Source organism: Aphis gossypii, chromosome 1, assembly GCF_020184175.1.
Source record: "Aphis gossypii isolate Hap1 chromosome 1, ASM2018417v2, whole genome shotgun sequence".
In the NCBI taxonomy this organism is placed as follows: Eukaryota; Metazoa; Arthropoda; class Insecta; order Hemiptera; family Aphididae; genus Aphis; species Aphis gossypii.
Genome location: NC_065530.1, coordinates 75,817,061 through 75,831,197, shown reverse-complemented (window position 1 = coordinate 75,831,197; position 14,137 = coordinate 75,817,061). Strand labels below are relative to the sequence as shown.

Here is a 14,137-nt window from a genome sequence, read left to right as displayed (position 1 = left end):
GGTAAAAATACACCATGTACACAATAATAATTTTGGGGTTATAACTTCTAAAAAACGGACACTCATAATGGTAGATGTGAACACTAAAAACCGATACAATGGTTATTAATTACTTCTCATCAATGGACATAATAATATTATTTTAGTAAAAAAAAAAATTAAAAATATATATAATATTTATCTTTTATACGTTTGTTCGTATTTTCGCATCTTAAGAATTATATTTCTGTTTAGATGACAATTTTCCCATAGAATACAATACATAATAACAATAATGTCAGAAATGGTAAATATTGTAATGAAGACGATTATTATATTATTATTATTACGAGTAAAGAACGAACCGACTAATATATACCTATATTAATATAATAGTGTAGGGTCGGTGCTGGTTCTGCAGCAGCGGTGGCGGCGGCGTTCTATTTGTCGGGCCGCGTGCGACCGGGGCGGAGCGTGTTGTGGGGAGAACGTTTATAAAATGCGTTACCGGTCCCTTCCGGCCGATCAGTAGCTCTCAGCTAACCACAACGCGCACACGTTCACTCGTAATCCTTCACAAGAATTCGTTTACGAACACGAAATTTTAAACGACGCGATTTTTATTCGTTTTACACGTGCGACTTTCGAGTTAAACTATTTTAAATACGCAACGTTAAAGTACTACTCGAGCAGTGTTACAGTACCATATTTTACAGTGCGTATTATTTTGGATCACAAAAAAGACTTAAAATATTCAAATCGTTTTTTTTCCAACGAGTTTTCCGACCGACCGACAACACTTAAACCACATTGAAAAATGGCGTCAGTACTGAACATGAACTACGGCGTGTACTTTGGCGGTGACCGGTACGACGTCGATCAATACGACCTATCGGCCAGCGACACGCTTCGCGCCGTCTACGAAGCTGCTTTCTCCAGCGGTGGCGGCTGCGTCGGACCGACTCCGTCGGCTGTCGTGGAAGTGGCGTCGTCAACGTCGGATCAGTCGCTCATCGGCGAGTCGTCGGCGTCAATGATCGGCGTCGTGAGAGGCGGTTCGCCGGCAGGTTCGGCGTGCACGGTCGTCACCACTTCCACGACGACGGCCTCGTCGTCTTCTTGCGCCGGCGACGATCCCAAGTCACCGTATGGCGGCTTCAGCGGTAGCGGTGCCGATACGGCTCTCGACTTCGGGGCTTACGACGACGGACTGAGCGGTGAACTTGCTAGCGGCGACGACGGATGCACCGACGTGGTGACAAAGAAACGCCGATTAGCCGCCAACGCCCGGGAACGACGTCGCATGCAGAACTTGAACAAGGCTTTCGACCGACTCCGCACCGTGCTGCCCACGCTCGGCAACGACCGACAGCTGTCCAAGTACGAGACCCTGCAGATGGCCCAGACCTATATAACGGCCCTGTACGATCTCCTCCAGTGATCCACTGCTAAAAGAAGACTGTCGAGTCCTGAGACTGAGGGTTCCCGCAGGACGACAGGACCCTCCCAGACGCGTATACGGTATAGGTACCTATAACAGTAATAATAATATATGTATATGTAGTGAATTTATCGTAATATGATAATATTATTGCAGCCTTACTTGTGTAATATTATATCGGGCACGACGTTATCGGCGTCGTAATTTATTATTATATATTTATAGACTATATAGAGACTCACGATTGATTTAGAAAATTCGACACGTACGCCTTAGAACGCATTATTTATATGTATTGTATTTTCTAGTGACCGTTTTTATGTACACAGTATACTTACCATCTGATCAGTGGTCGATTTACGGGCAGTAAAAATAATATTGTGTTGAACTACAGTTTTTAATTATTTTATTTTGTAAAAATAGCTATATACGCCCTTTAATTAATATAAATTATATTTAATCTATCATATTAATAAAAATATAGTCGATATTTTTCTTATAGAAATTATGCCTTTAAAAAACACAATATTATTTTTAAGCGCCATAGACGAAAAATGTAAAAAATCTGCCACTACCACGTGCCATTTCACACTATAATAATATTATAAATTATTATAATAATAATATGTTAGTGAATTTTCGATGATTAAGTTCACATAATATTATATAATTATTATTTTTATTATTATGTTATTGTTGTATATTGTCACCCTAGTCTGATGTTTATTATTATCTTTTGTAAATCAAACAGTAGTATGTAAGTGTTATTTTTATGACGATATTTGGTATACGTATCGCGTCGTCCAGCTTGTAAATATGTTATATCATTAGGTATTGTGACCGTAAAATATATCGGTACAAATCTCTGTCTATTGGGAATAGTTTCTCCGAAGTAGATTGAAAAATTATCAATCTTTGCTTGAGCGTGTGTCCGATCATATTATTATACTTTCCGTCCTCAGATATATGATATTATTAATATTATTATTATTATTATACATGTTAAGCCAATTCGCCAAAAACTGTGATAATTTTTGTATACCTATACGTATATTGTATTTGTATATTTAGACGTTAATTAGTATAGTATTATATTTTGTAATTTATGTTTTATTAAATATATTTTTTTTTATGATATTATTACTGTGTATATAAATAATATTTATAAAGAGATTATAAAGTGCTCAACAATAAACGAAAAAAATTGTCTCTACTCTAAATATGACGCCTTGTATTTTTTTTTTATTATTACTTACGACTTTTACTAACCGACGTAATAAATATCATGATATTATTACGTGTTATTATAATTATCATCATCGTCAACACGTAGCACGTGGGGCGGAGACGATAATATTATTTCCGATACGATCACGGTGCAGCGATGATGGGCGTCACATATAATATTATAACTTCTTGATCTTTTTTACCTTGGGTTTCTCCTCCTGTCCCACTGCAGTTAAATAATACAACGTTAATTGAGTAGGCAACACGTTACGGAGTATATGAAAAAAAAAATCTCTAAAGAGAAAAGGGTAACAATGGCAGACGACTTCCGTTCACACCGAAATCTCGGAACCAAGGGTGAGTCTTCATCTTGTCTAAGACAAAAGTCGGAGTGAACTACTCGTCTTTCTCACGGACTCGCTGTATACCGTGTGTATGGGTACACTCGAGGGCAACAATAAAACGTAGTTATATATTATATTGTTGAACGGCATCGATTTATGGTGTTATAGTATATATTTTTTGGGGGTTTATTATTATTATGATTTTCTTTTTCACTCAAAACTATAACTATTATATTATATAATATAATATGGGTACGCGTTTTGAAACGTGTGATATTCGTTCGTTAGGCATTACAACAACAATGATAATTAAAGGGCCACCGATATAGACGTGTGGAGACGGATGTAACACGAAAAATATTATATACTCAGTTATATATAGGTACTTACATTGCTTAAAGTGGCACATTTCCACACGTCAATGCCAACAGCTTCATAACTACATTTTCTGACAAGGGTTCGCCGCAAACCCTTAATCTAAATAATGGACAATATAATATAATAATAATAATGATCACTTTCAACTGCTAATAATCTGAAGCACGGCGGACGTCGTCTATTTTATTGTATATTATTACAATAACGCGCGGCGAACGGTAATGTATATTGTAATAAGTAATAACCGTAAGTATAATTATTATTTATCCTAGACACGGCGAGGGAAAAAACAAATGGTACTTATTATACGCTGCCGTGTCAAATTCAAAAAAACATTATTGAGAATTTTGATTTATTATTTATTTTTACTCTAAAATCGTTAATTGATAGTTAACCTTGTTCGTAGTTTAAATTAAACCATTTCAAATTTAATATAAAATTATTTAGGAAATTTCAGTTATTAGGTATATCAAATTGTACTATATAAAATTATGACACTAATGATACTAATGATCGACTGCATATTGTGGTAACATTTTGCAACATTTTGCTTCATACACTTAAGGGTATGCCGAAAATCGAAATAATTTTAAAATAATATTAAACATATTTACTTTTATTACGAGTTTAATTTAAATAGCAACAGAGCAAATTATAAAATTTAAAATTTAAATAAAGAATATTTTTTATATAAACTAAACAACTCTTGTTTTAAATAAATATTCACATTGTGTGAATAGTAAATATAATTATTCCATTATTGGTATGTGTGTGCTATGATGATTTTCTTTCAGTCGCACGAATAGAAGAAATATTTTAAAGATCTACATGGTCATAATTTGAAATAAATGATAATTAATTCAACGATATTACGATGGTTTGGATCAGGTTTAATTGCCGATAATTCTATTACCATTTAGACAGCCAAATTTAATTCTTATAAGTGAAAAAAACATTTTAAAATCACTACACTAGACTTTTTTCTGTAAGAATTAATTTTGTGTAAAACAATTAAGTATATCGTACATTACAACTACATATACATAGGTAATTATCGTAATTTATTAAATATTAATATAAATATATTATATAGTTAAAGATAAATTTAAGTTGCATCGATCAAGGTAAGCCTAAGATGTAATAAACTTTAACTTAAACCACGAGACTCCACTATTTATCTAATAATTATTTCCGATTACCAGTGAACGAATGTAACCATCAAGAATGTATCCAGTAATTTTCACATTTTTGACGTTTGATAAAAATCCCGAATTAATAAATTTAGCATTAAAAGAGGTTATAATACATTTTCGTGTTAATTAATAATTTGAGACGACGAGAGATGTATCAAACCCGTTTAAATGTGCAGAAAATTTTTCATTGTGTGCAGAGTATAACCTGTGTCATATTTTTGTTGGTTTCGGGGTTGAAGACCTATAATAGGTATAATAATGAGTAATGACTGTCCGAACCATCGTTTAAGTGCATTATCCGTACATATATTTCCATTGTAATTTTTTTTATACTTTAAGTCTTATATTTTAGTGGTTTGTACGTATAATTTTATATATATATAATAATTATATAAATATATACATAGTTAAAGGCACGAATTTTCTTCGCACAAATAAGTGTATAATAATATAATATAGTTTCAGCAATTACAAACGTTATCAGACACCGTCGCAGATAACATAGTGGTGGAAATTCCTTAGCCGAATACCGTGAGAAAGTCCGTCTGACCGGTAAATCGTCGGTCTGGTTCGAATACAATATTATACTTAATGATATATTATAATGTAGTACGTCTGAGAGATTTGGGTTTTGCGAGTACCTATAAGAGTATACTCTTGTATATTTGGCCGGCAAAAAATCGGTACTGGATTTTGGATTTTTTTATTTTTTTCAAAGTCGGCCGAGTCTCGTCTAACCCGTACCGTCCACTTATGATGATATATATATATAAAAATACGAAATAATTGCCCTCCGTCGTCAGTGTACGTCAATCAACCGCGTGCTTTACCATTTCGCGATGTGCTCGCATAATATCATATACATATATATGTATATATATATAGTATACGTATATATAGTGTATAGAATTATTATCTCTGCGGATCCTCTTGGTTTTGTTTTTTGGTTCCACCTAAACGGGCAATTACAGTCGAGCACTCACAGACACGTTTAATTATCGTCGTTATAATATATATTAAACATTGACGTGTGTGTGAGTGTGCGTACGAAATTTTGTGTTTTTTCTTTACCCTAACGGGTTTTTACCTTTTTTGAGTGTGTATAATTTGCAAGAGTGGAATGCGCGTATCCATCTACAGCACGTGTATATAAGTATAGGTATATTGTATCGTATAATGTGCGTAGATGCGTCGTTTCCAAAACGCTAATCAGCGGATAATAACAACGCGCGCCCTGTCCGGACTATATTATATTATAGTGAAATTAAAGAATTTGACTTTTTATTTGACGGTATAAACGCGAATGCGGCAGTGGTCGGCGGCGAGCGGGTAGACGGGGAGGTAAGCGTGCGAGTGACTGAGAGAGTATTATAGGGATCGCGAGAGAGAATAGCCGTTCCAACACGAATTGTCACAAATCTGGGCGGCGCCCGGACGACTATACCTATATTATAAGTTATATAACCCGTAATTATTATTATCCGAACGATATTTTATATGTATTATTATATATATTTAACTGGGCCCATTGAGCGGCGCCGACAGTCTATTTAAGTAAAGCAATTATGTTCCGCGGGATCGAATTAATATTTGACATTTTAGGTGTACTTTTCATTTTTAGCCTCAGTCCCCACCTCCTGCCACAGACTGCTGAATAACGGAGATACTCTCTAGACGGCGGTTTCCAAAAAAAATGTTAAGTATGATTTATCGAAATTACAGTATAATTCAATCTTTATCGTACGGTTTAAGGTGTCTTGTGTTTAAAAAACCATATTTTTTTTTATTGAAATAAGCTTTAGTGATAACATAATATATTATGTTATATTGATTCGTATTGTTTTATTTTAATTACATTTTTGCTCGAATAGTAAATGCGAATATATACGATTGAAAACTTATTTATTTTATTTCAACATGAATTATATTATTTTCTGACGAGTGAACTTAAGCTGAAATGGAGTTTACTATAGGACTGAAGCCAAACTGAAATATACTTTTTTTTTTGAACATTTTAGCTCCATAATTGTGTATGTGCGTGTATGTGCACAATGGCACCAACTTTAAAATTTTCAAATTGAATATAAGTATTTTGTACTTAGAATTTAGATTAACCAAATATACATAATTCATTTTGGCTTTTTAACCATGGCTCTGAAATGAAAATATTTTTAGCTCCTTCCTAAAACCCAATTTCAAATTTCAATCCAATGTTCTGTGTGGCTTTTATAACAAACGCTTTATGTATTATATAATATTATATGTACGTATTCTTTTACATATCACTGTCAAGTATTTATTTTAATCTAATATTCATTATTATCAACGACTGCTATTTGTTTATATTAATTACACAGAAAAACTGGGAAATACTACGGAGACTAACCGTTATATGACACGGAAACACGGTCAGTGTGTCTTAAACATTTGTTTACATCTCAGTAACACAAGATTAAATGTATATTATATTTATACATTCGGTCGTTAAAGTTAAAAAAATCGTACACAAAAACCGAAGCATTCCTACTACACACATATATATTATGTATGTATTGTAGAAATTACGTACATAATATAGCCTTTAGCTACATACAACTCATACAAATCTGTTCTACAGTGGTTCTCATACACTCATAAATAAAAGTAGACTTTAACATAATGTTTAGTTATCAAAAAAAAAAAAAAAACGTCTAACCTAACGTAACCTTCTCGATTAAATATCATTTATTTCGCGGTGTTTTATTATCCCTATAATTATGAAATGTTCTGTATGCCACGATCGTACAAACGCACATTATTGTTGTCGAGTTTCTACAATCAACTATAATATTATACGCGTATATTATATACCTGTTTATCGTACATGTCAAATCCGAGTGATTATTTTATTTTCGTGGACCATGGCAAAATTTTTTGTATAAAATTGTGCCCGGTCTATATCATTACTTATTTTTTGAAGATGGATTACAGCGTGTAGATAATTTAATATTGCGATTTTATGGTTTGTATTTTTTTTTTATACTTTTTAACAAAATTTAAACACGACAAGATGAAACATAATCGACTCGTCTGGTTCGAAGTGGCTCACACACGCAGTTAACCATAATCCGATCAGTTTCCAGCAGCACCATGTCACCAGATCCCAGAACCACCTACAACGGGGGCAATAATATACTGAAATATGAAAGACGGAGAGAGAGAAAAAGTGAGAGTGTGAGTGTGAGAGAACGAATGAGTTAGAAGCGGGAAGGGAAAAATGAACTGCCCACCCATTGTTTTTTTAGGCTCGGTAAAACTAGTCTCAGTCCGAAAAGGTAGAAGAAAAAAAAGAAAAGACCGCCCGTCTGAGCGGCCGTATACAAATTAGTGGTACACGCCAAATCGTGTGAACATAATCGACACGGACGGACCAAACGCGATTCGGGTGAAAAAAACTCGATTTTTTTCCTTAAAAAAATAAATCACACGCTTAAGTTGCCACCGAGTCCGTTTTTGGACGTTTATTGTTTCGTACACGATATTGAGCTATGTACCGATGATAATATTATTACCTTTATGCTTACTGCAACACGTCTATACAATATGATATGAATAATATGCATTAAAATAAAATATTACGAAACGAATACAATACAATTTACGAATTTTGTGTTTTGGTAACAGATAATTACGTTTTTTTACTCTTAATTTCGGTTACCTATCTCAAGAATAACGATTTTAACACTATATAATATACATGCACCAATATTAAATGGACAATATAGAAAAGGAAACCAGTTTGCCACTAAGTGGTAATTTATTATGCAAATTATATTCATGATTAACAATATCCAATAACATGATTATTCTGCTTATGATTTTTTTAGGTTAATATTAAGTGTCACAAAATAATATGTGTAAGCGTAAAAATTTCGTGTATGATATAACTTGGTAGACAATATAAAATTTAGAATGAAAACAAAAATCATCTCATACAGACTTGCTAGCATAATAAGAACTATGAGATGGATTAAATATTTCAATCACATATTATTTATTCTGTTAAAATAAAACGGTTAATATGATCACAAATAGTGTACAATTTGATTTTGATGCCACAACTTTTGGAGTTGAGACGAAACTTGGTTTGACGAATATATAAAAATTCGTAAGAGTAAATAAAAACACCGAATTTTTAATAGATTGTTTGTAAATATCGAAAAAAAATAACTGAAAACTGTCTAGAATTTGTGTTTTCATTCTATCAGCTACCTAAAAATTAGTAATGATTTTTTATATTCGATTCACACCTAAAGGCATATTTATGTTGTTTAAGACGTGTTTCGATAAATAACACAGACAAGTATTATTATTTTTTTTTTGCTCTATCCACCCACTAAAATTCTTTCACTTCTCTCGTCCAAATAACTATTTTACAATAATACACTCTTATTAATGGATTCTTAATAATATCACATCAATTTTGTCAATCGAACGTCACGTGACCACACGATCATACAATTCAATAATATTAATAATAATAATAACAATAGGTACAATATATTTATTCGTGTTATACACACATATATTACGATACAACAAGCAGGAATATATTACACACTACTAAATACATGATATATCAATGATATAATACTCGAGGGCAAATTTGTGGTACCTATCTATGGTGTACACAAAAGTGAAATGCGTCGTTTAGGTTATTTGTAATAGTACATCAAATTATTGTAAACCATTTTTTATCTTAAAATTGCTATTCAATACGTACATATTATTTATAAATTATATGTACCTTCACAGGCGATTTTAACCCGACGCATAAAAGTGTTACTCGAATTTCGAGTATCGAAAAAAAAACAACAACAACAACATACAATTCGTGATGTTTAAATATTTTTACGTCATCTATATAGGTAATATAAGTTAAAATATAAATCGTTCGATGTTTTTTTTTTTTATTTCGTCCTCGTCGCCCTATTGTGTGTCTTATTGCGCGGGTGGCGGCGTCCTTTAGTGTATTCCTAAAAGAAGGATAATTGTAATTATTTGTATTCTTGTAACACGCAATGCCGCCGCCACTGCCGGCGGCGGCGGCGGTTCGACGATGATGACGATAGCCGCGATGATAGTGATGATGTCGGCGGCGGCGTCTTTCAGAACGGTACGGAACTAATTTCCGATCGATCTCAAACAATGGCCCTGGCTTTTTTCCGTGCGAAAACATAAAAGATTTTCGCCAAAACAAACAAGATAAAATTTGAAATTGGGTGCGTGTGTGTACACAAAATCATAATAATTTATGTGTATATACATACTGTGGTTCCGGATACGGTTCATCGGGTTTGAATAAATACGAAAAGCAATTTCTTCGCGGAACATACATGATTATACGCAACACGGATGTTCCGAAAACTCTTAGAGAACGGTAGGACGGGTATAATATTGTGTGGTATGCGGTACGTATACGATACACCTACAATAACAATAGTGTATTAACTCGCGACTAGTAAAACAAACACTCGAACAAAACTACGAGGCGCGACCAGAGTTGAATCGAAATTCGATTTACCCGATAAAAAATAATTTCACGTGAGTCGAATCTATGCGGCTCCTGCAATCTGACTTATTGGCTAAAAATGTTTTATATAATGTTATTAGTTGTTAGATATGACCAGAACGTTTTTGGGGTTGTTTTAATATCGGTTGTAACCAAATACTTAATTATTTTGTCACGCACTATAAGTACAGTTTTTAGACACACGACGTGTCTACACGCGAACAACACTATACGTGTCTGCTCATATAGGTACATTTAAACATAATATAATATGTACTGTACATATATATATATATATATATATAAACCTTAAGCATATTGTATGTACACCGATAATAATATTATTGGCATAATGGTATTATAATATTACATTACACTGATTGGCATACTATGATCGTAAATTAACATTTTAGAGTTCACTCATATTTAATTATTACGTATAACTAGATTGACAAAGTGTAAAAATTACATTCTTAAGTATGTAATAATTTTTGTTGTACAAGGATGTATATATAAGTATATATAGATTTTTTTTGTTATGTTGATTTAATTTTGCGAACATAATTATTGTCAATGAAAGAGCAAACTTTTGATAAAATATTATTACGTTCAGAACGATTAATGAAATATTTAATAGACGCCTTATATTATATTAATATAAGTCCTGCAGTAATATTCACAACAGTGTTATAAAATAATACGTTGTCACGTGTATAAGATCGTTATTAAGTTACAAGAAATGACGAAATAACGTTACAATCTGCTACATAGTAACGAGAATAATAGTATTAAACTACCAGTGTCAAAGGCGAGACTCTACTTATATGAACAGAGCATAAAGTATAGATGTATTATATTATGTTAAGTGAAGACGACAATGAAAATAGGTAAAAAAAAAAAAGAAGAGAAAATAAGAAGTCCGAGAACTCAAACATTGTTGTCCTATAATATTATTATGAGTTAAAATATAATAGATATGTAGGTTACTAAGTAGGTAGTAGCTATATCTGCTTACAAGTAGTATTGCGGATTACTAAATAATAAGTAAAGCGGGTGGGCCATGAATTGTTGACAAGACTAACTCTCCATTTTTTGTGTTCTAGAAACTCGTTAGGTGACTAAAACTGTCAAATAATAAAATATCGTGTACAAAAGGTACTCTCTTTTCAATGTGCGGTTATCTAATGGTTATGAGAATGAAATGCCGTTAAGTAAACACATAATACGACGAAATTTTCCTGGAGAAAAACAATTTATACAGACACCTTATTATATTATTGAACAAGATCGATGAACGAATAGGTATATATATTTTTATTTTTTTTTTAACACATAGCGTTTGTAGTATGCGGATCGACGGATTCCGTTGGAAATGATTTCAGCACAGATACCTTTACGTCCCAGCCTATTATGAGTAATAATATATACCCACAAATGACAATAATAAATGAAGACAAACATAAAGCTGAAATGTTAGATTATACTAACAAAAAGAATATAAAATAAGATACATTTGTGATTCACAAGTTGTCCAATTCTCATTTTTTCTTTTCTAATCTTTTCGAGGTATTTCGGTACTTGACATGGGACTTGGATCTTTTTGAAAATTTCTTCGCGTAAAAAAACTACATCATGATTTTCGTAAACCTTAAGGTAAATTAATTATTCAATTAATACCTACGTCAGAAGTATTTTAAAATTATTTACAGTTGAATAGAACATCCGACGAAAAAAAATAAAAATAGTTATTAGGCTAATTTATATATTATAAGGCTTATTTACCAGTCTTAAAACAATATACACACATATCATGCATGGAGTTTTATTTATCTACATATTTGTAATTGCGCCAATAAAATAAATAATCACAACCATATCTATGTAGATAATTAAATTTTGATTGTGAAATTTCATTTCACTAGAAAAATATTCGATTTAAATGTTTTAAAATCTTAGCACAGTTTGTATATTGACCGTCGTGAGCAACAAGCCACCAACCACCTATAATAATTGGTGTTTATTCGAAAAGTCGTTTTGAGTCTGATAGACTCGTTTTCGTACGATTTTTCACCGGAAACACAACTACTTTTACGTTTCATGTTTCCACCATAATTAGAACTGCGGAATTATTAATTATAATTACATAATATAATGACGGATAAATAATAATATTAATTATTACAACAACAACCGGGTCGAACAAACATCATGCGTAGACGATAAAACATAACCGTCAGACTGGTATAGTGGTATCATACTGTGATGAGCTCAGCAAATTTACAATCCATTATTGACCTTTTTACTTATTTACACTTTTATTAATTCAAAATACTTACTAATGCATGATGATATAAAACCGATTATCAGGAAAGTTTAACAATTAATGTAAAAAGTCGGGTGGTCCACTTTTCAGCCAAAATGTATTATATAACAACTGGACTTAATCATTTATAAATTAATATTAGATCAAACTAGTAACATCATTAGTTTATCTTTATTTTTGAAAAATCAACTACAAACGAAATTAAACTCACATTGACTAAAAAAATAGTAAAATTTGTTAAACAAATATCGTATAAAACTAAATCTTAATTTTTGATATATTTTTGAAAGCGTATTTTTAATTTTATGGTCATAATTATTATTATATATGTATTATAATAGGATGTTATATTCATTTTTATTCGACTGATATACTCAAAATCAAATCTTAATTTTTTACATTTTTATGAGAGCTTTTTTTTACATATTTATGGATGTAATAATGATATTTAATTAATTATAAAAATTGCCATGTTTCATTGCTATAATTCTAAATTTAAAAAAAAAACTAAACTGGTTGAAAAAATAATTATAAGTTTTTGCCAAAAAGGGAAAAGTACATTTTGGCCAAAAAGTTAATATTATATAAAAATCTAACTGTTGAAGCTTATCGCTGCTTACTATAAAGTGACATCGCCACAATCCTTTCAATAGTAGTATTTTATGGTTTAAATTAATAAAGTTATTACAGTTCACACATCTGTTTCATTTGGCATAAATTACCTGTATCGTTTCCCATGAGTTCACAATATTGTACTACCTATTTATAATACTATATTATAATATTATATTTTACATACAAATCCGGTAGACTATATGTTTCTCTCTCTCTCTCACCCTGGTCATTCCACAGTGAAAATCCCACAGTGTCAATATTTGATTTTCCACGGTCTTTCTGGGCGGTACTCGACGTATCCGAATAACGGCCCATTGGTCCCCCACCTCTTGACTCCGGACACTGCCGGGTCGTGTGCGCAACGTCCGGGGCAGGTGTAACCCGCTCTTTTTTTCCACCGGTTTAATTACGCCGCGACGCGTATTAATAATAATATATAATATTCGTCGGTCCGGTGAAATCGTAAATGGGGAAAACAGTGTATATACTGTATATATGTATATATAAATGAAAATAATAAAAAAATACCCACACACACACACACACTATACACTACACGGGGTGCTGTCATGTTATTATTATTATTATGGCGGCGGTCCTACTCATCAGTGTCTATGGTTCATTGTACACAGCTGTGATGTTTCCATGTGCAGTATACTCACACACATACACATATCACAAGTGTGTGTGTATAGGTACGCGACTTACCGCTAACCAACTGTTGGTCGCGTGCCCCGAAAACAACGCGTTCGCCACCGCCGCTGACTTGCCGCCGCTCCGATTGTATACTTACATTGCAGCCGCCTGCCTATAATTTTTCTAAAATATATACGCGCGCGTCTTTGTTGCGGGCACGCGGACCGCGACGATTGCACCCCTCCGACTTAACCCCCCGGACTCCGGAGACTTGAAAAGAGTGCGGTTTTTTTTGCGCTCGAGTCTATTTTCACCGGTGCGGACGATGACAGTAATAGTATAATAATATTATTGTTATTGCAACAAACGTGTCCGCCAACCATTATATATAGTGTGCATAAAAGACATTGTTATATAATTATTATTATTATGGTCGTACAGCGTATGCCT

At 32.7% G+C, this 14,137-nt stretch overlaps 1 protein-coding gene across 1 annotated transcript; it reads left to right on the top strand.

Annotated features, from left to right (window-relative positions):
• The first annotated feature begins 402 nt into the window (after positions 1-402).
• LOC114124146 (protein lin-32-like) lies at positions 403-2,634 on the top strand. The gene has a single exon (XM_027987329.2). It carries the CDS (start codon positions 797-799, stop codon positions 1,418-1,420), a length of 624 nt encoding a protein of 207 aa, XP_027843130.2. The 5' UTR covers positions 403-796; the 3' UTR covers positions 1,421-2,634.
• Positions 2,635-14,137: the final 11,503 nt, after the last annotated feature.